The sequence below is a fragment of the Salvia hispanica genome, chromosome 6, assembly GCF_023119035.1.
Source record: "Salvia hispanica cultivar TCC Black 2014 chromosome 6, UniMelb_Shisp_WGS_1.0, whole genome shotgun sequence".
Classification (NCBI taxonomy): domain Eukaryota; kingdom Viridiplantae; phylum Streptophyta; class Magnoliopsida; order Lamiales; family Lamiaceae; genus Salvia; species Salvia hispanica.
The window spans coordinates 31,838,626-31,865,852 of record NC_062970.1 but is presented as its reverse complement, the minus strand read 5'-3'; the positions used below and the strand labels follow the sequence as shown (position 1 = coordinate 31,865,852).

Below are 27,227 nucleotides of genomic sequence, written 5' to 3'. Positions count from 1 at the left end.
AACATCATATGGAATTATCGATCCATCAACAATCATTTCATCGATCATGTCAATGCCCTCAGCAGCTAAAACACTAATGACAATATTCCTGCTTATACTTTCCATATAAATAAGATACCAATTGTCATACAAGGTGAGGATCAAAGCAAGCCTAGCACACTTAATGAACCATGTCAATTACTTCTCATAATCAAGCTGTATAGGATATATTATAGGATGTACAAGATGTACAACATCTACACATAACAATAGTTCTATAAAGTGGCCTTGCATGAAGCCTTGTTGTGTCCAGGTTCTTTACATTTAGAACAAGTCACTGTTCTCCTATCCGGATCATCCATTTTACTCCGCTCCTTTAATTGATTTGGAGAGCAGGGAACCGGAGGAAGCACCTTCTCATCGTCATCTTCTTCTGCCGTAGGTGAACCAATCCCAGGAATAGGATTTATGGACTTGGAATATATTGAGCGGTAACTGTCCGAGGTGAAGTATTGTGTACAGAAGTCGTAGACAGACTTCCCCGAGCAGTTGAAAGCAGCAATAGCATGCCGACAGGGTAAGCCACTAGCTTTCCATTCTAGGCAAGTGCAGTCCCAGTTCTGAATATTGACAACATGTGTAGAATCATCATGAACTTCAAATAGAACATCTGAGGAGATGAACACTCTAAGACAATGTGCATCAAGAGCTGCTTCTTGTATCCTTTCTTCTTTTGATGGAGTCAGTCTTGTGGCCCATGTGCTCGATTCCATTTGTCGGCTATCTATTAGTTGGCTTATCATGTATACAAGTGCTTCTATCTTCTGCATTATAGTTGATTCTCTAATTTCTTCCATCAGCTTGCCATAGGGTTCTGCTACATTCTGTACAATATAGTTATATCGCTCACCTTTAAAACTCAAACACGTCCAATGTTCTGGTTCAATATGCATTACCCAATCGTAAGCAATTGGCGATATCTGCCTGATTTCTTCTGTGATTCTTTTGAAACCACCTGGTCGAACAGCATGTGCAGCGGCCAAAAGTTTTCCAGGTAAAACACCCCTTCCTTCTCCTTGGAATGGACCCTTCAAGTTTCTCTTGAAACTTTCCAAAAGATGATGAATGGAATAACCATGGTAAGCATTTTCAAATACCTCATGCACAGACTTCTCTAGGCCCTTTTCCCTATCTGAGACAAAGGTCAAGGGTAAAGAAGTTGATATGGCAGATTTTAGCTGCTCAAGAAACCAATGCCAGTTGTCATCATTTTCACTATCAACTATGCTAAATGCAACTGGAAAGAATCCATCATCTGCATCCACTGCAGTGGCTGTTAACAAGCTCTCTTGGTATTTTGATCTCAGAGAAGTAGCATTGAGGAAAAGAATGGGACGGCAAACATTCTGGAAGCTTTCTACACAGGAAAGAAATGAGACAAAAAGGCGCTGGAGTATTTTCTCTTCATTAGTCTCCAGCTTGACAAAACTACCAGCATTTGTCTCGACTACCTTTTTGCAGAACCAAGGCAAGCGATTGTATGATTCTTTATATGAACCCTGAAGTTGCTCCCGGGCACCCTCTATCCCACGCCTTACTTGTGTATACTTCAACTGAATCCCCAAGTCTTGAGAAATGCTTTTCGCGATTTCTCGGGGTTTGTGATGCGGAGAATCTCGCAATTTGTCCTTAATAACACTTACCAGCAACTTCTTTGCTGGAAGGGCATTCTTCCAAGATTCTCCCCCACAAGTATGTGATTTATTGAACTTCTTAATTCTAAATGACTGAGAAGCAGGAACCCAAGATGCAAGGATACTCCATGAACAGCCTTCCTCAACACATTTGCCACTAGCACGATTTGAGTCATTTTTCTTCAACTTGTAGACAAAGCGGTGAGCTATAGCATACTTTTGAAGGGCCTCTCTAAACTCTCTCACACTAATAAAGTCCTGTCCTACACCAGTGATGCAATCCTTCCCCGAATCAACTAAATTTTCTGGCATACCATCACCAGGTAAAGTGACTGTAGGTGAGTTGTCAAGATCATTTGTCACTCCAGCAATATCTCCGGAGTGTTCCAAGTCATCAATGGCAGCTAAAATATCATCTCCTTGGTTATTTCTTTTCTGCTTTCTCCTGTTCACATCAATATAACTAGCAGCAACACCAGTTGGATCATGAGCACCAATCATCCAGGAGGCAGTGCGCCTCCTCTTTTTGACAGTATCTGCTGGACTATCACTCATGTCTAAACCTACTGGACTCTGACGAATATCAGAATTGGCACCTAACTGTGGCTGATAATCACAATCATGGTCTGCACAATGTCCAGAAGACACAGGTGAAGTTGTATCTGTTTGACCTGGACTTGAGCTTTCTGCATCCTTATCAGCTGCTGTAGCATCAGGTGAAGTTTTAGCATCACAAGCCACATTAGCCACATTTTTAAGGTTACTGACATTGGGAGAAGCAGGAGCTAAGGGTCCAGGATTATGGTTTACTGTCTCAGCGAGTTTCACACCATTGTCCCTGCAGTTATCATTCATATATATACTGTAAGCTTATTCAAGAATACTTTTACCAGCAAGGTGAAGTGTATGATTGCTAAATTGTAAATTGAAGCCAAAGAATTCAAACACTAGAAAATGAAGGATGCATAAATATTGACATGCATGATCTCAACAGACATCAACTTCATAGAATATTGCAGTTCAAGACAAAATAGACTAAAATGGAACACTTATATTGCTAGAAAAGAAGTTAAAGCTAAGAAGCACCATGCTTGTGTACCTGCTCATGTGTATTTTATACGCATCATGGTCAAATCCATCTTTTCCATTAACAAAGATATCAGCAGTTACTGAATTCCCATGATAATCAATCATTCGCTTCAGGTCTTTGTCATTTCTTAATGTAATGAGATTTCTCCTATTTCCTGGGAGGAAGTACTTGATAGAAATGGTATTCTGATCCAAATTAAACATTTCAGCTAACGTTAGTTTTAGGCCATCGAACAGGGTTTCATGATTGATATTGACAGCATTCGCCTCTGACCCTTCATACGACAAGGTGCCATCATCCTTGGTTATAAACTCGCCTCCAGACTGGCAAATCAGTATAAGCTTCCCCTTTACCATGGCATGTATTTCTGGAGATCAAGAAATGCATTAGACAAAGAAGGAATGTTTGCATATATGTTCTGTAACTTCTGTTTTCTGTAGCAATTCCCTCACTTAAATTTTATTGCAAGTTTTGCAGACCTTCCTTCGGAGATCCAAAAAGAGCAATTGAAGTCATATATTTACTTTATCCTTTATGATCATATATTCATTAACTTATAGTCCCTAGCAGTTTCCTTTCACTATGCACTCAACAAACTCAACCAACAAATGTATGTAATATCAAGCTGTGGAAGATTAGATGTCCATGTCCTCTAATTATCACAAAAATGCAGTTAGTTGGTGTATCAGTTATATGACGAAGCTATGTTGAGATTCATATCTGAGGCATTAATTTACAAAGAAAATAAGGGTTCTGCAAAAAAATTGAAGTAATGCACTTATGGTATCCGGATGTGCCACCACGAAGAAGCTAGGGAGATAACTGCTTCATTCAAATATGAACAGAGAAATGTGCAAAGAACGGAAAGAAAGAAAGTGTTCACCCTCTCTATATATGGAGAATTGGAGATACGAGAAGATGAAAGAGCTCAAGAGTATTGCACACCGCAACATAATCAGAGAACAGGCACCACTCAAAAACTTTTATCAGGATTGTAGGAGCATGATGAAATTCTATTCCTCATGTTCACATTTACAGTATGCAAATAAGTCATTTTTCATGTTGCGGAAACAAGGACAATAACTACCAATTTACAGCTTATAATATCTTACAAGTCCCTTCCATCAGCATAAATTTCTTTAGACACAAAATTTGGTATCTTTGTGCCAGGTGATCTAAATTTCTGTTGGATGATTTATTTCAGAAGGGAGCAAACTATATTTTTTCTAAGGAAATCACAATCATCAAGCCATTAGCCGATATTTAATCACCAAAATGCGTAATCTAGACACATGCATATAAGGATATTCCAAGTAAAAGTAAAAACAACTCGGAAAGTTAAAGAGCAATGCGTTGACACCCGAATCATAAATTGAATTGAATGATAAACGATCGGCATTACCTCAACAATGCAACAAGATACTGAGAAACAAAAATTAAACTACATACAAGTCAAACCAAATCACGGTCAAGAAAATGACCAGAATAACAGCAGGAATGCAGGGAAAATAATTGATCTCTAACAATCAATCAGTTGATTGGACATCAAATAAGAAGTAAACTGTAAGAAAATTGATGTTGAGCTGAAATTAACCTGTGGAGGGGCAAACAGTGATTGGAGAAAGGTTGAGGCAGGGTCTCCGGGCACGCGAATGAAGAAAAACCCTAGAAATGGGGCCAATTTTTAATTTGAGATGGATACCTGCTGCATAATAAAAATAGCCTTAGTTGGAGGGCTACTTTTCTAATTATCAGAAGAAAATGGATACCTGCTGCATAATAAAAGTAGAAAATGAATATATTTTGAAATAGAAAATCACCGATTTAGAAAAATGAAAAGTAATGTTGATAGGTAATGAGAGCCTTTTAGTATATTCATGCGTAATGAAAATATTTTTTATAAAAAAATAAACTTATTTTACAGAACCGACTAAAATAGCAAAATAAAATTATTTTATAAGAGACTGATAGAGAATAATGTAATGTTAGATAAACGTACTCGGTTATGATGAATGAAGTAGTATATTCTAAAGGTATGAATTTTGTAATTTTTATTTAATGACAATGCAACTTTTGTATCGTACTTCCTCCATGCATGATCATAAGTTCACATTTTGATATGACACATGTTTTAAGAATTATAGTAGAAAATGGACGAGAAAAAAGATTAATGAAAAGTGAGTCATATTTTATATACTAGTTCTGTATTAGTTTTATAATAAAATGTGAGTGACTAAAATTGGTGGAATGTGAGGTCTATTATGAAAAATGCTAAAATATATGTAAATGAGATTTTATTAGTGGACATACAAAAATAACAAAAGGAAAGCTTATTGATGGATGAAGGAATTATGTAACTAAGATTTTGTTAGAATATTTATAAAATTATCTTTAATTTAATATGTATTTTATAAAAAATATTTAAATATATAGTACTACTTCACTATAAATTGATGGCCTCATCTTATATTGGATGTACACAAAACTTACGATCAAGGAGTTAAAAAAAATCATTAATAAAATATTGTTGCTTTGTTTTTTTTTTCCGAATAAAAATGTAGTAATAGGAAACTTAGGTTTCTCGCAGTCAAATTATTTATTAAATAGATTTAGATTGTTGATAAATTAAATAATTCAATAATCTGAAGATCAAATTGTAAGACAATTAGACAACCAATCAACTAATAAATTTATTTTGTTATGAACGTGTATGGAGTGTTATATTACTAACTCAATGCTCAATTGCTAACTACAACTAAATAATAATTATTAGATATTCAAATTAAGGGCTTAGATCATTAACCCCTAAATGTCAATACGATCAAAAAAAAACTTCAATAAGGATATTAAGGTCAATTTACAATGTAACTAACTTTTGAAAAATATCTCATAACTTTAAAACACATATAACTTTCTCGATTTAAACTGTTTTTTCGCACAATATATATCAAATTAAAGATAATTTCGTAAGGATTCTAACGAGATCTCACTTGCATATGTTCCAACGTCAAAATTTGAAAAAAAAAATAAAGATAATTTCGCACAATATATATCAAATTAAAGATAATTTCGTTAGGATTCTAACGAGATCTCACTTGCATATGTTCCAATGTCAAAATTTGAAAAAAAAAATTGAAATTTTTAAAAAAATTTCGTATGGTAGAATTGTCAACATGGTATATAAAACATGTCAATATAATACATGTAGAATGTCAATATAAGCAATGTGTTAACATTTTCAAAGCATTGTGTTGATATTTTTGAATAAATTAATTGTAGTTAGCAATTAAATAATAAGTTAGCAATTGATCACTCCCTGTGTTTATATATGCATTTGCAGTTCACTACTTTTTTTCGAACTAATATAAATATTTGAAATATGATGGTATTGGCAGTAGTGAGTATAGAAAAGGACCATTAAAATTTAGAGCGAACTATATAAATGGTACCTGATCTTTCACTTTCGCACATAAATAGTATCTGATCTTTATTTTATATCGTTTTTGGTACCTATAAATCACATTTTTGGTACCTGATGTAATTTTCACCCAAAAATACCCTTTAAATAAATTCATTTTTCCATTTGTATCCTTAAGGATATTTTAGGCATTGACAAAACTAGTACCAAAAGTGATATTATAATATCTTCTCTCATTCTCCTCACTCTTTATACTATTATTATTAATCAATATTAATATTATTATTTTGATGTTATAAATTAATATTTAATTTATTTTTTATTATTATTTAAATATACTTAATCATAATTATAATTGTAATTATACTTAATTACTATAATAATATTATTGTTATAAAAGTAAAAACTAGTAGTAATTAATAAATAATAATAATTATTTTATATTAAATTAATAACTAATCAATATAGCCTTAATCAAAATTTTAAATGGTGAATTGTATTCATAATGATAAAGAGTTCAATATTTTTAGTTAGATGTGTTAAACCCTAAAATGAGTATAAATAATTTAATTAAAAAATTAATTTAATTACTTTAAATAATTAACTTAATTAGGTGTTTTGTTCTTGATTTATATTATGAATGCAATTAGATGTATGTATAAAACTCTAAAAAGAAAGAAGAAAAAGAAAGAAACTTAAACTATGAAGAAAGAAGAAAGGAAGATAAAATGCTAAAAAGAAAGAAGAAAATGAAGAAAAAAGAAAGAATAAATTAAAGAAGAAAAAAATAAATAAGAAAGGAAGAAAAAATAATCACATATTTGGTTCTATTTAATTGAAATTTCCAAAAATATCCTCCATAACAAAAAAATAACATGTTTAGTACCTAGGGTTATTTTTGTCATATGGTACAAAAAACGATATAAAATAAAGATCAGGTACCATTTATGTGCGAAAGTAAAAGATTAGGTACCATTTACGTAGTTCACTCTAAAATTTAAAAGGATGGGGCAAGAGCTACAGATCGTACATAACCTATTATTTTAAAAAGAAATGTTATAAATAATCCAGACAATGAAAACAGCTGAAATCACTCAAAACTATCTGGGAAACACATGAACATAACATATGGCAAGTTCTGGCAAGTTTGAATGGTGGATGAAAACAAACTCAAAGGAAATAAGGTACTCCAGTTCTGGGTCCTCGCATTTGGTTATTCTCCTCCGTCTCGGTGAAGAACTTCACTTCTCTCTCCTAATCAAATACCAACAGCGATCACATTAGCAAGTGAAAGAGAGAGTAGAGTAGAGTAGAGCAGAGCAGAGCAGAGCAGAGGTTCACTACTACCATATTCTCATTGAAGCTCAGAATGGATGCAACGTTGCCACATCGGTAACAATAATTTGGTGCAGACCACACCTGCACAGCACACAGCATAAAGAAGTAAGAAAAGCCAACAGTGGGAAACAATAACTATGGATGTAATTTAGCAACTCACTGTCACAAGCCCCTTGTCTTGAAACATGTATTTCAGACCTTCTTGGACAAGTTGGTGGGCACGGCATACCAGATCAAGTTTGTTAATATGATTGAACTGCAAAAAGTAACAACTACATCAACAAGATTTGCATTCTCCAGACTTCCCATACAACCTAATCTTACAAAAAGGTACTAGTAATTTTTTATATCCGGACTGCTTTAAGCACATTTAGTCAACTCACCTCAGAAGTAACCCTGGAACCAAAAAGCCAACCTGCTCCTCGGGGACTAACTGCCCATGTCTCAATATCTTCAGGATCACTCCACATTAAATCACAGAAGGGCCCTTCATGGGGGATTTCACCGTTTCGTTCAATAACACGAATCTGGCATGAAAAAATCAGCACATGAATAATTAAACTGAACAACAGAGACAAAGCTCATAGATACCAAATACTACTGTGTTATCTGAATAAAAAGTTTATCAGAATAGATGAGAAAGCTTTGTAGAAACAAAAAAATGGAAGGCCACTCCACTCAGAAATATATGCAGCCATCTCGCTGAGCAAAACAAACATGAAAACTCTAATAGTGCATGTCAACATTGAATGCAATAATTTTTTTGCCAAATTATCCAGCCCTTTTCTCACTAGATAGCCTATCATCAAACTACTTTGCCTCAAATCTTCTTGTGATGAAATATGCACCCAGAATAAATAATTTAGAAAATGATCATGGTTGAACCTGATCAATAGTTCTAACATCTGGGGATAGGCCACCATGCACACAAAGTACCTGAAATGTAAGAAACATAAATGTCTTGAGTACAAAACGAGTAATCAACTAAAACCAACATCATTACTGGGATTTTCTGAATATGATGAGTTTTTTTGTCGGGGGAAGATCTGAAGATAAGAGGCATGTAAAATAAAATAATTATACAATTCAATGGATAATATGGGTGAAGTTTTACAATTTAAAATTGGTTCTATTCCCCGGGGTGGAGTGTGAGGACAAGAGATATATTCCATACCGTCCCATCTATTATCGCAGATAAAGTAAGATAATCAAAAACATCAGTGCAATATCGCCAAGCATTTGCATTCCCATATTTCCTCTGGCATTCATCATAAAATCCATAAACCTGACAATAACAGGAAATGTCGAAACTCATGAATATTTGGCAATTTGCAGTTATAAGATAGACCTTGTAGAAAATCATAGTTTGGCTTTAGCAAAGAAACAACATTAAAAACGGCACCAAGTTGCATGTAGTTGAGTAATTCATATCTAAAACAACTAGGTGTAGTATGATTCAAAGATGGTTAAGAAAATTATATAGAGTATATGAAATTGATCAGCATAGCAGAATAATGACACAAGCATATCGAAAGGATTTGAGATCCTGGACAATGTGATATTCCAGTGTTTTATGAGCATTTTTCCTTAAGGAGCCGGTAAGCATTTCAATAAGACATTGCCAAAAATTAAAGATATCAATATCAATAATTTTTTCCCTGTAATCCAAATGTTGCAAGAGAGAACAAGAATTATCTTTATCCGATTCTTAATGCAAAATAGCATATGTTCATCTCCCTTTTCAGGGGCTGGCAGAGTCATGTCAAATAGAACCAGTACTACATGTAGAGTAACAAAGAACTCAAAGTAAGCTCGGTATCTATAGATCAAAAACTGCTACCTGATGTTTATCTGCTTTTTTATGAAAAATAGAAAGAGTGATGCACAGAGGCCTACCATTCAACACCAATTCTTTCCTGAAGGACAAGTTTCTAAATCCCCCTAATATAATTGATTCAAGCATTGTGATTTCAACCACTTATGATGATATCACACAGACCTACCATGAATTGCATACATTACCTAATTAAAAGATTATCTTTTTCCAACTTTGATAGTTCAAATATGTAAAAACCCAAGCCCACGAGTAGGACAGAATGATGATATGGTGCTTTCATCTCCATTATTCCAGATTGTTACGTTGATCTATGTTAGGGCCATGAGACACCATGCCAATTCATTGGGGGTAGATCAAGGTGCGAAGAGTAATTGTAAACTATAGAATTTTCTTGTTTCAGTATAATTATGAATATTCTGATACTCCCTCCGTCCTCAAAATATAGACTAGTTTTATCATTTGGGGTCGTCCCCCAAAATCAGACCAAGTCTAAATATGAAAAGTTTTCAACAAATAATAGTCCTACACATAATTTATAATGTGGATCCCACAACCCACTAACACTCCTTCCACTACCTTTTTCTCTCTCTCTTTTACTTTTTCTCATCTCTGCCTTACTTTACCAATTGCACATTAAAGCCCGTGCCATTTACAAGTTTGTTTTTTTGAGGACGGAGGGAGTATTTCTCTATGATAGGGAGCTGTATGAAAATGGGATACATGTCATGTAGTTTGTGACTGAATATAAGTGCTAATAATTGTTAGTGAATAGTTTCTGACTGAATATAGGCATTAATATCTTTTTAAGAATAAATTTCTCTTAATAGGATTATAGGAGTAGTTTTTTTACTGTTTCTCAATGTTTTGAACTGTGGCATTTTAAATATTGTAAATTGTAAATTCATTGTTCAAAACATTTCCAAACTGTAGACAACAAGCTCTCTCCTTCCCATGCCCAAGCAAATAACTAACTACATATATACAACTTCCTGCCCATGTTCGCCCATGTTCTCCTGTTGTTGCTATCATGAATAATAGACTCTTTTCATCCCCTGGTGTTGCACAAGGACATCCATCAATGTTTCGGAGTGTGGATGCTCCACTTGTTTCCAAATCATACTCTAGATACATATTAGTGGATCTTCCTAATGTTACTGGTAAGAAAGATTTTTTCATAATTGGTTTCTCCAACATCATATCTTCTTACCTTTTCAAGAATGTGACTCCCCATCCATTTATGTGAGTTTGACACACCTTTGACGCGGCTAGCTTCTAGATTCGTATTAGATTTTTTCACTACCTAACATTTTAGAGGGTCAATGCATGGGAGCATCAACTCATGTTGTCATGCATCAGTTTAACAATCGAGGTCAAAGTGTTATAAATGGTATTTGATCAACGTAGGGGTAGTGGGGTACTAATCTTACACTAGAAAGAATAAGACAAGGATGTTGCAACTCCAGATGGCACACATTTACTGGAAAGTACATGTTTAAAGAGCTTATAAATGGGTACAATTGGATATTCTAGCAACTTGAACAAATTATTCTGGCAAAGTAAGCATGAATGCTTTGTTATGCCTTTGCATTTTTACTGTGAATTAAGGTGGTAACGCATGTAAAAATATAAACTTAAAATATAAAATTTGAATGGTATTAGGACCACCTCAAGGGAGCTATCCATTGACGTGGCAATGTCCCACATATACTGCAAACTAGATATTAATAAATGTATATGAGTGCAACAGTTGCTTGAAGAAATTTGGTTGGACCATTTTACTAAAGAAGCTTGCTGTCTTGTTGCGTTGTTATTGGGCCAAACACATGTTGGTCAAGGCCACTACTATGTTGTTCACAATCAACAATTAACTCGTTTCAGTGACATAAACAATAACAGTCTCCAAGAGCTATATACAAAAGAGTAACATATACACTACATCATAAACAAAGTAGACTTCAATTATCAAATCCTAGTACTTTCTCCATCACCAAAAAATAGCCTCATTGTGGACAATACAAATTTTTATGCGCAATTGGTAAAGTAAGAGTGAGAATGAGAAAAAATGGATAAAGTTAGTGCGTGAGAGAGAAAGTGATCGAAAAGTTTCCATAAATAAAAGGGACTAGTTTTGGTGGACGAATTAAAATGGAAAAATGAGACTATTTTTCATAGACGATGGATTATATAGTTTTGCTGTATTTTTCTATGCAAAATTGCCTACAAAAGAACACAGTAAAGCCCCCACACAAAACCTCCAAGATGACTAAATATCAAAAGTTCACATCTAAAATCCAAAACATACTTTCCAAGATTATTTATAAGACTCAATCCCAATCAACAATCACAACACAGATGATCAAAATATAGAAACTAATCTCATTTATCCAACTTGACCATTCGAAACAAATTAAAGTACAAACAAGACTTGATCAATCCCATAAATCCAAAGTTAGAGGATACAGACTATTTGTATTGCTCCCATCTCCTAACCACAAAGCATCCCAAGATAGACTTAACACTATAAAAGCAAGACAAATTTTCATATATACCAACAAAGAGAGTAAAATTTTGATGATGATTAACACTTGCCTTCTTCCATCTTCAACATACTAGTATACATGGATACACTATCAAAATACCAAAAGTTATGCTGTTCATTTTCTAGAACTTAAAAATTAAGTACATAGCAAAGGAAAGCATAATCATACCTGTGTTAGTTGCCTACTTTCGTGATTTCCGCGGAGGAGAGTGATGTTAGCAGGATATCTAGTAAATAAGAAAAATCACAAAGATGAGTAATCTGAAAATCTCATTTTTAAAGTAATGCAGTAACATTGTTAAATACTGTCTGCCTATAATCTGAGAGGAATTTTTGCAATACTTCAGCATTAAGCTATTCTAGAAAATAAGTAGCACAAAAATGTCATAAATATAGTGTGTTATTCTTAATTTCACATAACAGTACTAAAAAACAATTACAGCCAGAATTCCAGCAAACTTGCAACATTAATAATGCTGATTACAAAATCTTGACAAAGTTGTACAACAAGTACGCAACGCCAAAGTATCAGAACTGAGATTCATGAGATGAACAGACTTGCAAGAATGATAAAAATGTGCCATTACTGATTACCAATTTACTAAATTTCATATTCTACATACCTTGCCTTGAGAAGCAAAAGAATTGTGAAAACTTCGAGACTATTGTAGCCACGATCCACAAAATCTCCCTGCCAAAGAAATATGTAGTTTCTTTACTTCATACAGTCAAATTGGCAACGATAGGCATGTACTACGATATCTACCATAAATATGTAGTTTGTATCCGGTACGTGACCCCCGGTCTGGAAAAGTTTCATTAAGTCATGAAACTGCCCGTGAATATCCCCACATACTGTGACTGGGCTATTGACAGGCTGAACGTTTGATTCCTCGATCAGTATCTCCTTTACCTAAGATTTAGAATATATGAGAAAAAGGATCCATCAAATATTGCACAATAATTATTAAATCCAACATTTAGACCTGTTATGTTACAGTCATAACTGAAAGATTGAAAGAAGAGACCCAGCCACAGATTTCAACCCCAGAAAGACAAAGCTCCAATCTGAAAATGCAACTATCATGCTGAATATTGAACCAAGGGCCCCATCCCCAAGGCCGAAAAATAAAAATATGTAAAACCCTAGGCACTAGATCCTAAATGAAGGCTCAATCTTCTCCCAATTGTTCAGCCCATCGATCAAAGAATCACTCTAGTTATTAAAGAACTAACTTGGAAAGAGTACTCATAATATTATGAAAATACAATAAAAAGAAGAAAGGAAAAGACGAAGTAATACGTATTCGCAGAGGAGCTGGAGCTCATCTTCGGATAAGTGCTGGCTGTCTTTCACCTTTGCTATCCACTGGTCCAAATCCATTTCCTCAAAATTCTGCTTTCTCAATTAAACTGCAACAAATTCTCCCACAAATTATGATCAGTCAATAGCAGCAGCTTTATACGTAACCCAAGATGATTCTTCCTAACGGCTGCGTTAGCCGATCGGACACCGTGGCGGGACCGGCGGAGGTGAACGGAGAGAGTGAGAACCACTTGTAGTTTACCAGATCCACTCAAAGCCCTTATGCCGCAATGACATTCAAATTCACTATTCACCAAATCTTTGCTTATTTTCAAAAATGACCCTACATTTTCAACTTAATTTAATGCTCTACCCAAAAGTTTACATGTGTCACCTTTGGATGATGTCATTAGATATTCAGATATACCCTTAAATATGAAATGTTTGTTTTTCGGAAATTTTTTTTATAATTATGTAATGTTATTGTGTGAGTTAATGAAGAGAAAATAAAGTAAGAGAAAGAAAAAAAATTAGAAATAATAATATTTCATTTTTTTTGTTTGACAAACACCTTCACGGTGGAGGGTTGCGTAGGTCCCTCATCCCATGTAAGTATATCATTCCAAAAAACCAGTACATGATGATAGTCCCAAATTGACAAGATCAAACGAAAAAACAAAGACCGTTACAAAGAAGGAAAAAAAAAAACGTCAAAATCGGAAATTTGGGAGGACAAGCTGATCCAATCTGCATAAGGCTCTGACTCAAGCAGGTGCTGAGTCCCTCGTATATATAGTCTTCGTCTCAGTTTGTAAGCCAACCTCCGCCAGGAAATCCACAGCCTTGTTACCTTCTCTAAATATGTGAGAAACTCTCCAAGTAGTAAATCCTTCCAGCTCCCTAATCTTCCACATATCAACACAAGACACAGCGCGCCCCTTGCTGATCCGAGGCCAACCAACGGACCACGATCTCGGCATCAGATTCAATCCTGAGTTGACAGCCATGTTGTTTGGCCAAGGTTACTCCTAATAGAACCGCTGCAACTTCAGCCTCCAGTCCAGAACCCCCTTTCAGCCTTGCCGGTATTTCTATTTGGGTTATTCACATATAAATACATGAACTTTGGACACTTTCTGCTTTTTCCCATGAACTTTATTTTCTGAATGCAAATAAAAGAACTTTGAATTTTTTTTGATTTTTCCCTTAAACAAACAAAATCAAAACACATTTCCTTATGTAGTATAACCCTAATAATGTAGGACGAAAGGAGTAATATTCCAATTTCAGTCTCAAAATGGGAGAAAGGTACATTGAGAAGGTATTCTCATTTACGTTCTCAAAAAGATTATTATACCTTCTTAAAATGTAATGGACTCCAAGGAAAGAAGGTTAATTAAAAAGACAAACAAAAATAACTAACTATTTACCTTTTCTATCAAGAAGAGGTAAAGATACCTTCTCAAAATGAAAGAAGGTGTAAGAGCATCCGCAATATTGTGGATGTCCCATTGGACTTCCCAAAAACACCTCCTGCCACGTCATAAGGACTTCCCACTGCACAATGACAAACATCCCCAAGGACTTCCCGCAATAAAAAATTCACAAATTCACAAATATGCAATTTACGTTACGGCATTAAAATTTCGACACGAATACAGAGAAAATGCAACGATTTTATTTAAAAAAAAAACATACATATTTAAACTAAAAAAAGTACATGGTTCACCAAAAAAAAAAACCCATCCCAAACCAAAAAACGATTCAAAAAAGTACATGTTATGCCTTGAATCTCTATAGTATGTCGCTAGTCGAACGGGGGTCTCGCTGGGGGCTCAAGGGCGCGGAGTGCCCCCGACCCGGCGGTATGATATGTTTTTGTTTTATGTCTTAATTTTCGACGATAAAACATGCGTTATAGTTTTTAAAAAAACCGTATACAGAGTTTGCAACTAGCCGTATATATAGAGTTTTTTATATAACGCAATGGCGGACGTCGCTGGAAAGCCGCGGACATGCGGTATCCGCAGCGGACGTCCGCGTCTTTCGCTCCCGCGCCTAATGGCAGACAACCGGCGGGAAGTCCGCCGCTGGAGATGCTCTAATACCTCCTCAAATACCCTTTCCATTAGAGCATAAAATTTTATAAAGAAAAGGTATATACGGTAGTTTCTCTTTACCTCTCCCTTGGAGATGCTCCAGTCTCCAAGTGAACTAAAATTTATAGGACACATCATCCTGGTCACAAATCCAAAAGCTTTGGCCTAAATATTAACCACTATACCTCAGGCCCAACATACACACACATACCTCATTTATAACTAACTTCAGCTGTGAAGAGAGAGACCAATTTTAACAATAACAATGTTCACGACTATTTACTTTAACTAGATCACAACTTGGGGTTACAGAATAACAATTTCATCAATACGAATAACAATTTCAGCAAAACTAGTCACTTAGACAAAGAACAAACAAACAAACAAAAAAACAAACAAGAAACTTGAGACAAACACACAAAAAGAAACGTCTTCACAAAGGTGACAAGCAAGGCTAGCAAGGGATTTGAGTAGTCTATCAACCACAGCTATATTTCACAGGGCTTCAGTATTTTCTATCAATCATTCCACCATTTAACTGGAATCTGAGAAAATTAATGGGCAAACTTATAGTTCCAAGTTGTCCCATGCAAATACAATACAAGATATGTTTATGTACATAAATGCTCCTGGAGCATCAGAACAAAGATAGAGACAATTCATAGTCCTGAAAATAGATTTAAAACAATCATTCATAACAACAATTTTTCCAGTTATGGAAGTTGCTATCTTAGAATTGCAGTAAAACAGACATTTCATGTCATCTGCCAGGAGAGAGGGGATTGGAAACTGAGCTCATCAATTACCATCACCTGTAATACACACTTCAGATAGTGCGGTTAGTCAGCTGTCCAACTCTGTTCAACAATTTCTCGCACCTTCCTGTTGTATTCACGTTTGTTCTCACTAAACAACCTTGCAGCTTCAGAGTTTGCAGGTGAATTTGGATTCGGATCGCAAAGCAACGACTGTTATACAGAAATGAAGAGTTTAACTGATTACCATATCTCCAGTGAGAGGAACACATTTAGCACGAGCATATAGTTTACAATGAAAATAACCTCTATGCATGCTTGGATTAATGCATCAAAGCTTAGCTATATCCATAAAAATTTTAGTTTCTTTATAACAAAAGAAATGATTGCATTTGTACTTCTTACCTGATACTACTGATGTGCATTGTTAAACTAAAAATGCCGTGAAGCACACAGAAAACAAATTCGACTCGAGTTTTCGAGTTTTGCCTTAGAACAGTTCAAAAAACAATCAGACTTTTAACATAACAAAATTTCTCATCATTTATTTGGACAAAGAACATTTTTTTAATCGGTTGGAACATTTTATATGCAACTAAACTTCAAAACAATTCAAATGGTGGATTTTAGATTAAATTAGAATCATTAGATTATACCAAAAAACCAATTTACTTTATGAACATAAAGCTTATATTAGAAAAATAGTAGTAGTATAACCTTATAAAAGACATAATAATCTACACGTGACTAAAAATCTATTCATCTTGCACAGCCCAATTTATAGCTTCTTAAAAGAAACCTCCCACATTCGTTTTAGTCTCTTTGTCATTTCATTCTTTCAAAGATATTGATGGTCCATTGATTGATAGTAAAAGAGACAGCAATTATTTTCCCTACAACAGTACCTGGATAGATGTAAGTATAGCAGCTACATCATATATAGGACTCCACTGATTTTGCAAAATATCCAAGCAAATGCTTCCATCTGCATAAACTGATGAGGGATAGTACATCAGAAGAGCAAATATGCCCAGCCATAGACCTACTTACTGTAAAACACGAATGACCAGTTAAGCTGACAACATAAAAAGACAAACAGATGGAGTATTCCATGGGAATGTAAGTTTCTAGAATATGCATGGCAAAAACATATCCATCAACTTATCATTTTAGCTAAAACATATTTAAAAGTTAACTGGGATAAAAGTGTCAACCGAACAATTGACTAACTCTAACTGGCGGCTGACAAATTAGCTATCACTGAAACCGTAACAAAATTGATTGGCCATGGTTAGAGGATCTTATAAACAGCATGTTTTTCACATTTCTTTCATTTTTAATTACATGTATTATATATTTTAACTTTTAAAAGCAAGTTAAAAGTTATACTCTTCCCTCTCACAATTCATGACATGAATTCCTTTTAGGCCAATTCATATAACATATTAACATGGCATGTTTTCTTTATAATTAAATCACCTTAATTGCTGAAACATCTTTATATAATATAAATTCATCACTCCACTTTACACCATTTTTTAACTCTCCTAGATACATATGCCAAAAAAATGTGTTGTAAATAATGGGACGAATGGAATATTTCTTAAGATGTAAACTACTTAAGTTTACGAAATGAATATAATTTGACTTGTACTATTACTATAGGCTGTTAAGTAATAGTACAAAGAAAAATCCAGGCTATATTTGTAATTTTTTTTGTGCAAGATAAAATATTACCATGAGGTCAAAATTTGAGATTAAGATCGTTGATTATTATTAATTAGTTTTTTCATTGGGTCGAGTTGTTAGAGGTTCATTAGAGTCGGCGTTATCATTAGAGTTAAGAGTCAGATTAAAAGTTCTGTACATTAGGGTTCAGCCTGCATTTCACTTTCAGTTTTGAATTCATTGAGAAATATAATTAAGGTTCAGCAAATAAGTCCTAGCCTCTTCGAAGGAGTAGCCTCTTCATCAGGGTTCAGTCAGTTCATTATTTATATGGTTATGTTTCCTACATTTAATTTGTTTCTTCTTTTTCCGTTCTTTTCTACAAACCACCTTTACTCTGTCAGTTCATAGTTAAATATTTATAGGGCCATGTTTCTTACATTTCATTTGTTGAGAAATATAACTAAGGTTCTGCAAATACATTGTGGCCCCTTTGGAGGAGTGGCCTCGTTAGAGAGGAGAGGAGAGTTTACATTCTTTTGTTTGTTTCTTTATCTTATGTTCTTTTCCTCCACAAGCCCACAACTTAACAATAACTTTAAGATTGGATTGGGCTATAACTTAACAATAACTTTAAGATATCTCATCATTTTCCTTAGCAGAATGTTTGTTGGAACTTGGATTCAGCATATAAAATGCAAAACAAAAAAGGGAAGGCATATAAACATGAAATTATAGAAATGGGTAACTTTGCAAAATACACATACATAGAGAGAGATTGAAAATACATTAAAAGAGACGGTAATTACGAATCCACCAAGTATAAAAGACACAAGCTGGACAGAGAGAATAAGAAACTAGAATATAGACACAGTCCCTAGCAACTGTACTAGCAACGAATAGTCAAGTGCTAACTATGAGAATTTGCAAAATGAAGAAGCGTTGCCACTAATATTCAGCTACGAAGCATATAAGAGTAGTCAGATGCACAATTCATGGATGACACGGTACATAAACTATTTAGAACTCAAACTCCATATTTCTACTAAATGATTAACCTAATACACGTCTTTTAAACTTTATAAGAGATTGTGTATTTTCTCAATGCAGGGAAATAACAGATTAAGCCACTGAAGGATAGTTTTGCTGAAAACCATAACAGCAATCAAATACTGTAGTAGTTACAAACTAAAGCGAGCACACAACACAGGAAAACTATCCAGGCCCGGCCTATATTTTTTATAGGGAATATTCAACTATATCTTTAATTATTTACATATCAGGAGTAGTTAACCATTATGCTTGCTACTAGTAACTAGCTCTCGAACAATTTACAATTTCACAATGTCCACTATCAGTCTTGACTTAGCAAACAATATAATGGGACAACAGCAAGGATAAAAGTAAGCAATTACAAATGAAGTCCTTAAACTACCATATCCATAAATGGTTGAATTAACTTACTATTGGGATGAAACATTCGGGATATAAATCGAACAGTTGGGGGCTTATTTGGGTAATCCTCACTGAACTGAAGAGTCAGCTTAAACGTGCCTGAACACAAACAGTACCATCATCAATGCAAATAATGAGAAAAACAAACGGTGCAGAAAAGAAAGAACCAATATAAACATGCTACACAAGTAATGTAAAGTGGAACAAACTGTCATGCTATGATTATTTATGATATAAATAACTAGATAGGTGCATATTCAACAACATCTATTTAGAAACAAACTAGAAGAAGTAATCTTCTTACCTCCATCCCAAGGAGTATCATCTGGGCTGTAATTCAAAGATAATAAGAAATATCAGTGACAAATATAGTCCGATACCCTCGTTATCAGTTAGTACAATATGATTACTTCACATTACATACCCAAATATTACTGCATTCCAGAGCATAATGTTATTATCATATGGAGCCCCGCTGATGCCAGCGGGAGGATCATGCTGCAACCGCTTGAAATCTCTCATCAATCGCTTCCTAGCTGGCGTTGACATCTTAACTGCCTGCAAGTAACACAAGTCAAATACACCATTTCCCCACTGATACTAACACCCAGCTTGAACCCAATGTAATTTCCTTAACAATCAAGAGCTGACAACAAGCCGACTTATTAAATTTTATACAACATCCCTAATTCAAAGTCTACAAAATTAATTTTTCTTTAAACGAAGAACATTTCCAAATAATAAGAGAGGAAATAACAAAGAGACCATTTTCCCACAGAATGGAATACCTAAACACGAAATTAACCGTCAAGATAACCAAAGATCCTAGATCCACGAATCCGTGGCACAAGTATACATATATAAACAAGTCAACGCCAAAAAAGCTAGGGTTCCTGTGCAGTGCAAATAATGAAATCATATGGGGAAAAAATACGAAACCTGAAATTGAGAAACGGCAGTAGAAGTTTTTCCCTCCGGCTATATATTACAGAGGTGTGCAAAACAGGAAAATTAATCTGCAAAGTTATGGATTCTGCGCCTGAGATGTAAGAAAATGTAAATGAGAGGGATTGATTTGGCGTGATATGAAAGCGAAAAATCTGTGGGAAATTTGTACTTTTTGGTCCTATAAAAATAAGTCATATGGCCTGCATCAAAAAAAAAAATATGGCAATTAGTGTAAGATTTGAGTTTGGATGTAGAATTGATAAATTTCTATAGAAAATTAATAAAGTATGAGAGAAAAAGAAAAAAATATCAGAATGAGAAAAAGTAAGTGAGAAATTGGGTTAGTAGAATGATGCGTGTGATTATTATTTATTGAAAACTTTCCACAAATGAATGTGCTCTATTTTCTATGGACGGTCAAAAATGATAAACGTGCCCTATTTTTTATGGATGAAGGGAATAATCCTTATTCATTTACAGTAATCCTTATTCATTTACAGTAATCCTTATTTTTTTTATCTATTTCATTGAAATAATCCTTATTCATTTATAGTAATATTTTTTACTTTTTTAATTTTATTATTTATAGACCATACCATTCATTACACAAATTCAACTATTTTTTTTCAATCTTTCTTACTTTCAGTTATAAATTAAAACTTATATTAATCCAAAAGACTTATTTCTATGGGACTACCGAATATGTAAATTGAGATCCACATCATTTGTGACGTGGAAATTCTAGACTCTTGATGAAAGCACGTTGGTGCATAGAGGGATATTAGTTCAGCTTAAAATCATGAATGAGTCTTTTGGAGGATAAGATTGAAAATTTTTAATCCAAAAAAATTGCAATTCGATTAGCTTGACTGGTTCGGAATCCGGTGGATTAATAAGCCTATGTACAACTATTATCTAGAGTAAATTTGACATTTTATTGATAACTTTTATAATATAAATAATAAAATAGTAAAAAATAACTATTTTATATTTAATACACATATTTGTTAAATATTTATTAATATAATAATAGATGAATAAATGATCAAATTCAATTGAAATATTTTGAATCTTAAAACACAGCTTTAAAATTTCTTGAAATATGCAAACTTTTATTTGGCTTATGATCATTTGCAACTTGCGGAATATACAATAAATAGCCCACGTTCTCATTAACATACTAATAAATTCAATTAAAAAAAAACAGTAATAGCAATAAGAGTAATTGACAAATAATATTACAATACTCTCAAAACTGATAGTTAATTTTTTTTAAGTTTTACACCATCAGTTATTGTTAAATTAACATGCAATCACATAAAGTCCAACAATTGTTATATGTTCTCATGGCGATGATCAAAAGAAAATTAAAAAACTTGAATTTAAATTAACCTATTCATAACACTACAAAGTTGCTGCACGTGATCTGGTGTAGGGGTGGGTCGATACGATATATCGTTCGAAAATTTTGTATCGTTATCGTATCGAAAATATCGATATAAAAGAATTTCATATCGTTACCGTATCGAAAGTTCGGTGTACCGAAATTTCGATATGGAAAAAAACTATACCGTTACCGTATCAAAATTTCGATATATTATACGAAACTTCGGTATACCGTTCTGAACGGTATATCAAAATTTCCTACGATATACCGAAATTTTATACCATTTCGAATACCTGTATACCGAAACTTCGGTATGCCACTAGAGCTGGATATTTTTTCAATAAATATTTTTTTAAATATATAAATAAATTAATGAATATTTATATATGATATTAAACTTTTAATTTTAAAAAAATTATATTATTATTATAATCAGTATAAACGGTATGTATTGATAATTCAATATGTAATGAGTTTCGATATATATATTTCGGTATACCGATAATATCGATATATATCGTATATTCGATATAAAACGGTACACCGCGGTATAAGAAAATCCATATCGTTATCGTATTGAAAACTTACGATACGGTATTGTTTCATACCGAAAATTTCAGTATACAGAAAATTCGATATTTTTCGATACGATACGATCGATATACCGTTTTTTCGGTATATTTACCGGCCCTAATCTGGTGGGATTTACATTCAAACAACAAAAGTTACAAATGATTACATAAAACCGTTCTTCTAAATCCCTTTACCATTTTAATTAAAATTTGCATTCATAATATTAATCTAGAAGACTAGAACATATATGTCAAGGAATTAATGAAATAAATATTACACAGTGGGATGCAATGTTTTGACGTAAACAATAATCTCAAAAATTTTAAAGAGAGATGTTGCAAGAGAAGACAAAGACGGCCAAACTGTACATGTAATGTTTAGGTAATTAAAAAATAGGGAGGGAAGAAAATACTATAAAATAAAGAAAACAAAATAAGATAAATAATAAGATTATCACTGACATGGAATAACGAGGTAATAAAAAGAGAATATGGGTGACGTGGCAAGTAGGCGCCCACAAGTTGACTCTCCTATTTGGCACATCACCCCGTTTAGTAAATTGACAACTATTCTTTTTTTTCTTATTTATTTATTTATTCTATATCAGTGTTTTAGATTTTATATTATTTATATCTTCAAATCCCCACTATTTTGCTTTTGTTTAGCAATATATTCTATAATTTTTTCTGTTGATCTCTAATACAACATCCCCCACTATTTTGCTTTTATTTAGCAATATGTTCTACTATTTTTCCTGTTGATCTCCAATGCAATATCCGTAAGTTATTTCTTCTTGGTTTGCATCTTCTTAATTCTGACAAGTACTATCATTTTATTTATTCCAACAACTTGCTTCCAACATCAATTTTCAGGAAAACGTAAAAGACACAAGCTGATAGGAGTTCTATATGGTTAAAATTATGCTTCCTCTAATATACATTTATCAAGACTGCATCTAAAATATTTTGTAGTGATACATCAAATAGTGATTTATATAATTTTTTTCCTTTGTTGGTTTTAATTTTTTTTTTGGTAAAAAAATCGGGAAAAGCCTAAATTCAAAAACAAAATCAACGAATATAAGCAATATTTAGTCTGTCATACAACATCCAACTATAGAGGCCCGACGGAAGGACTTCGAGCTCATGAACACCTCTACGATAAGAATAAGCATAATGCGATAAAGACTTAAGCTTTGCAAGTGTCATTAAGATCACCTATCAGTTTTTAGAGCTAATGTCAACTGCAATATGATTAACTATAGCAAATCCAATATTATGGTACATAATGTCTGTGTACCTAGAAATTCAACTATACTATGCCCAAAAAATTCTAATAAGAAAACAAACTTCAAAATTATTTTCACCAACTATGGACATCAATCTTTTCCATGTGCATGGTCATTATTGTCTTGACAATTATCCGCAACCGATCTGAAATTTAAATATGAGAGTAAAAATAATGAAATCAAATATATACAACTATAATACAAAAATCATAATCCATGACAAGCCCTAGGCTTTGAAATTGACTTTTCTTTTGATGTTATCATTCACTTACCGCATCCTTTTTGTTCTTATTCTGGAATGATCGCCAATTTTTCTTGATTTATTTGCTCTTTCCCCTTTTTGGCTTCCATCTACAGTGGTTGGACTACCAATCGTCTCTTTGATTTTACCATGTATATAATCAAGTTGCGCCTCGTTGTATCAAGGCATATTTACCCTTCATATTTCTGCTGGGGTTAGAAGCCTTGCACAGCGGAAGACTTGTACAAAACAAATAAATCAGACACGGATCTATTTGACCGATTATGCGATTAATCAATTCACATATTAAACAGATAATTGCATGCTAGAACACAAATAATTCATGCTTAAAGAAAGTAATCCTAAACATGAATTCTATGGTTTAGAGTTACCGATTTGATTCTCCAAAGAATCGTCGATTGCTCGCGTCTTCTCCACGTGATGATCTTCAATACTAGACCACGGATCTTCTCTCTGGTTCCCGAACTGTATCTCGATATCGGGTGGGCTGATCTTATCAAAATACTAGGACTCGAATAAAGAAGACAGAAAAATCTCACGGAGGAGAGCTGGGAGAATTTTCGAGCTCCTCTAAAATTAGAGGGGAACGAAAATTTCTACTAATAAAATTGTGATTCTGTCTCTCCTTTATTCTCCTATTTATATTAAGTTCATATTGGGCCCAGTCAGGGATCTATGGAAGGTTTTGGATATGGGCTCCCCAATTAGCTTTTTACTAATTAAATTGAACCCACAATTTAATACAAGCTTATATTGGAATATTACGAGCAGCCACTACAGAAGTAATATTGCACTCCCCATCCAAATCCGAAATTACAAGTAATCCGGGTTTCCATTATTTATATTATTTATTTCCTGCGCTTTAAGATATAAATGTCCATTAATTAATTATGTCTGCTATGGACTTAATTAATTAACATCTTATTAATTCCAAGAGTGGACTTAGCAAGAAACACTTATTTATTATTCATAGAGTAATAAAACTCTAACTGGCCAGTTTCCCGAATAATAAAACCTTGTTCGAACTCCTCTTGAGGACATTATCAAACGAGACTCACCTCGCGCACGATTCAACATAATAACAATCCTAGCACCACTAGATATTAATCACCACTACCCAATATATCGGGATTATTGGGTTGCGAAAAACCCGCACCATTTGATAAGTCAAAGTAGAGCATAATCAATACCGTATGCTCAATGCTAACGTATGTAGATTAAGAAATACTCCCTCCGTCCCGCTTTAGGAGTCCCAGTTGATCAATTTTGGGCGTCCCGCTTTAGGAGTCCCGATTGAGATAAATTAATAAAAAATGCCTACAAAGTGTTAAAAGTGGATCCCAACATCCACTACAACTAATAAAAAAGTGTTAAAAGTGGGTCCCAACATCCACTAAAACATTTATTTATTAGACACTCAACTAAAAGTGGGTCCCAACATCCACTAAAACATTTATTTATTACACACTAAACACTTTTTTCTTAAAACATGTGCCCGACTCAACCGGGACTCCTAAAGCGGGACGGAGGGAGTAGTTATTTATCAAGACCTAGTCTTTCGGTAGATAGCATAAAGACACGTCTTCTGTTAGATAATTCGGTGCTATACCACACCAACGTCATCTTATTTCGAGTAAGGCTTAGAAATAATCGGATCGACATTGCAACCTTTCACGATAGGTAGTCTAAGCCTATCTCGGGTTGTGAAATTCTTCTTTTCTTTTGCAAAGCATTGCATAGAACCGATTGTGTTACCTTAAAGTGGACGGCGCCCACAACCGATCTACTAAGCAAAAGACTTAGACTTTGTTTGCTTATTATGCATTTAAATGTTTATAAAACATCTTATAAATGCATAAACAAACATAATGTAATAATATATTGATTCTATTCGTGTGAAACTGCTCGAATAATACTGAATCGGGTTAAAAGTGGATTATAGAGTTTTACGTATGCAAGCAAGATTCTATTCGAGCGAAACTTGCCCGAAACATGCTTTTCAGTATACCAAACCTAACAATTTCAATGTTTTATTGTTTTTTTTTTTGCTTAGCTGACATCTGTTGAGGATGAAGTTCCTTAACTCGGATATTTTGCGTCGAACCGTGGGAGCTGTTGCCTGACAATCACTCCGGCGTCAAATTTAAGGATAAAAGGTAGTCGCCGGAGCTTTGCCGGTCGATCAAACCAGGAATGATACGATAAAAGCGTAAAGATAAAATAAAAGGATAATTGATATTTCTTAATTGAAATAGAAGAATACAATATCTCCTATTTATAAGACTATTCTAACTTAGAGAACAAGAAATAAAGATACTAAGAATATATGGAAAGATATGCTAAATCAATACTAAACTAAATAAAAGATATGTGGGGATATTCTTAGTGATATACTCGTATCAACTCCCCCACGGTTAATATCCACCTTGCCCTCAAGGTGGAAACCTCGAAGCAACAACAACGAACAAAGTCGGTGAAAACAAAAGCATTGAGGATTCCCCTCCCGGATCAAATGCGATCACAGACTTTGAGCACATACGACTCCTAGTAAGCTTGAAGAACTCTTTTGCACATCTCCTAGGCAGGTTTCTGTTTAACATACGTTGGGTGAACAAAACAACTTTGCGAGGTACCCCTCTCGGAACAAACGCATAATATCGGTGTTTTGAACGCCTCCATTCACCATTTTCAGAAAAAATCACAAAGGAAGGACCAAGTTGGAAGCGAGTGGATGCGGGTTGTGAAGCATTAGTCAACACATATACTAACCCTGCTCGATTAAGGGAGGTTAGATACCTCTCCCCCAATTTCAAGACCTCAATAGTTTTCTTCATGATCAAATTTGACTTCTCGTCTTCAATAATTTTCCTTTCTTTCGTCACATCCTCTTCCCCTGCTTCTAAATTCCCATCAATAAGAACCTTTTCAATGGGAGAATCATCAAATCCTTTCTCAATGGAGCCATCCTCCTCTTCTATCACATTAATAGGAGGAAATTCTTGTGTCCGCACCTCATCCATGATTGGCATCTCTACGTCGCTTGAATCTGAGATAGGTTCAACAGAAATCTGAAATTGGACATGCTGCGGCAGATGCGGCAAATGTTGGATTTCAACAAACCCATGGGCAGGGGTTTCCACATGCGTTGGTGGTGATACCCAACAAGAACCAGAGTATGCTTGTGGCCAAGTGTTGTGCGTAATATCTGGCTGCGCAGGCAGAGGAAGATTATATTGATGATGGTGATATCTCGTTGGATGCTGCCACACATAGGGCTGTCGGTCTGCGTGCGGCGACTGAGGATAAAGCTGAGAAGCTGCGGGCTTGCGGGCTGTGTTCGCGCCCCAGTCGTAAGGCTGGTATGGCTGTTGCCAATCCGGGGGGTCGGGCGGTTGAGCGTGCGATGGGTAAAATCCTGGGTCGATGAACTGAGGGTTGTCGTATGGTGGCCGTGGGACAGCAGCTGTAACCGGCCAGTAGGAGGGCTGTTATTCGTCAATCGCGTCAAATCTCTTGTTTAATCTGTCGCAGATAGCCATTATCCGGTCACATAGGGAAGACAAAATGATTTCCTCGTTGGTATGAGCCATG

At 34.4% G+C, this 27,227-nt stretch overlaps 3 protein-coding genes and 1 long non-coding RNA gene across 5 annotated transcripts; all 4 read right to left on the bottom strand.

Moving 5' to 3' along the window:
* Positions 1-66: 66 nt before the first annotated feature.
* LOC125197046 lies at positions 67-4,453 on the bottom strand. The gene is made up of 3 exons (XM_048095742.1): positions 4,358-4,453; positions 2,773-3,130; positions 67-2,511 (listed from the first exon to the last, which is right to left on the bottom strand). Exons 2-3 carry the CDS (start codon positions 3,117-3,119, stop codon positions 255-257), a joined length of 2,604 nt encoding a protein of 867 aa, XP_047951699.1. The 5' UTR covers positions 3,120-3,130; positions 4,358-4,453; the 3' UTR covers positions 67-254.
* A 2,746-nt stretch (positions 4,454-7,199) lies between these two features.
* Positions 7,200-13,485, bottom strand: LOC125195804 (phytochrome-associated serine/threonine-protein phosphatase 3). The gene is made up of 10 exons (XM_048094039.1): positions 13,199-13,485; positions 12,662-12,808; positions 12,519-12,586; positions 12,065-12,122; positions 8,694-8,804; positions 8,405-8,455; positions 7,903-8,046; positions 7,680-7,775; positions 7,529-7,600; positions 7,200-7,435 (listed from the first exon to the last, which is right to left on the bottom strand). Exons 1-10 carry the CDS (start codon positions 13,277-13,279, stop codon positions 7,352-7,354), a joined length of 912 nt encoding a protein of 303 aa, XP_047949996.1. The 5' UTR covers positions 13,280-13,485; the 3' UTR covers positions 7,200-7,351.
* A 354-nt stretch (positions 13,486-13,839) lies between these two features.
* On the bottom strand, positions 13,840-14,840 carry LOC125191755. The gene is made up of 2 exons (XR_007171236.1): positions 14,632-14,840; positions 13,840-14,363 (listed from the first exon to the last, which is right to left on the bottom strand). It is a non-coding gene; the product is annotated as an uncharacterized LOC125191755 (long non-coding RNA).
* Positions 14,841-15,811: 971 nt separating this feature from the next.
* Positions 15,812-20,278, bottom strand: LOC125196808 (ubiquitin-conjugating enzyme E2 2-like). Of its 2 annotated transcripts, none has more exons than XM_048095437.1 (6): positions 20,118-20,278; positions 19,603-19,736; positions 19,483-19,508; positions 19,188-19,277; positions 16,961-17,049; positions 15,812-16,268 (listed from the first exon to the last, which is right to left on the bottom strand). In XM_048095437.1, the coding sequence occupies exons 2-6, from the start codon at positions 19,725-19,727 to the stop codon at positions 16,140-16,142; spliced, it is 459 nt and encodes a 152-aa protein (XP_047951394.1). In that variant the 5' UTR covers positions 19,728-19,736; positions 20,118-20,278; the 3' UTR covers positions 15,812-16,139. The 2 variants fall into 2 exon arrangements, with proteins under 2 accessions (XP_047951394.1, XP_047951396.1); XM_048095439.1 differs by lacking the exon at positions 20,118-20,278 and adding an exon at positions 19,967-20,111.
* Between the last annotated feature and the right edge of the window lie 6,949 nt (positions 20,279-27,227).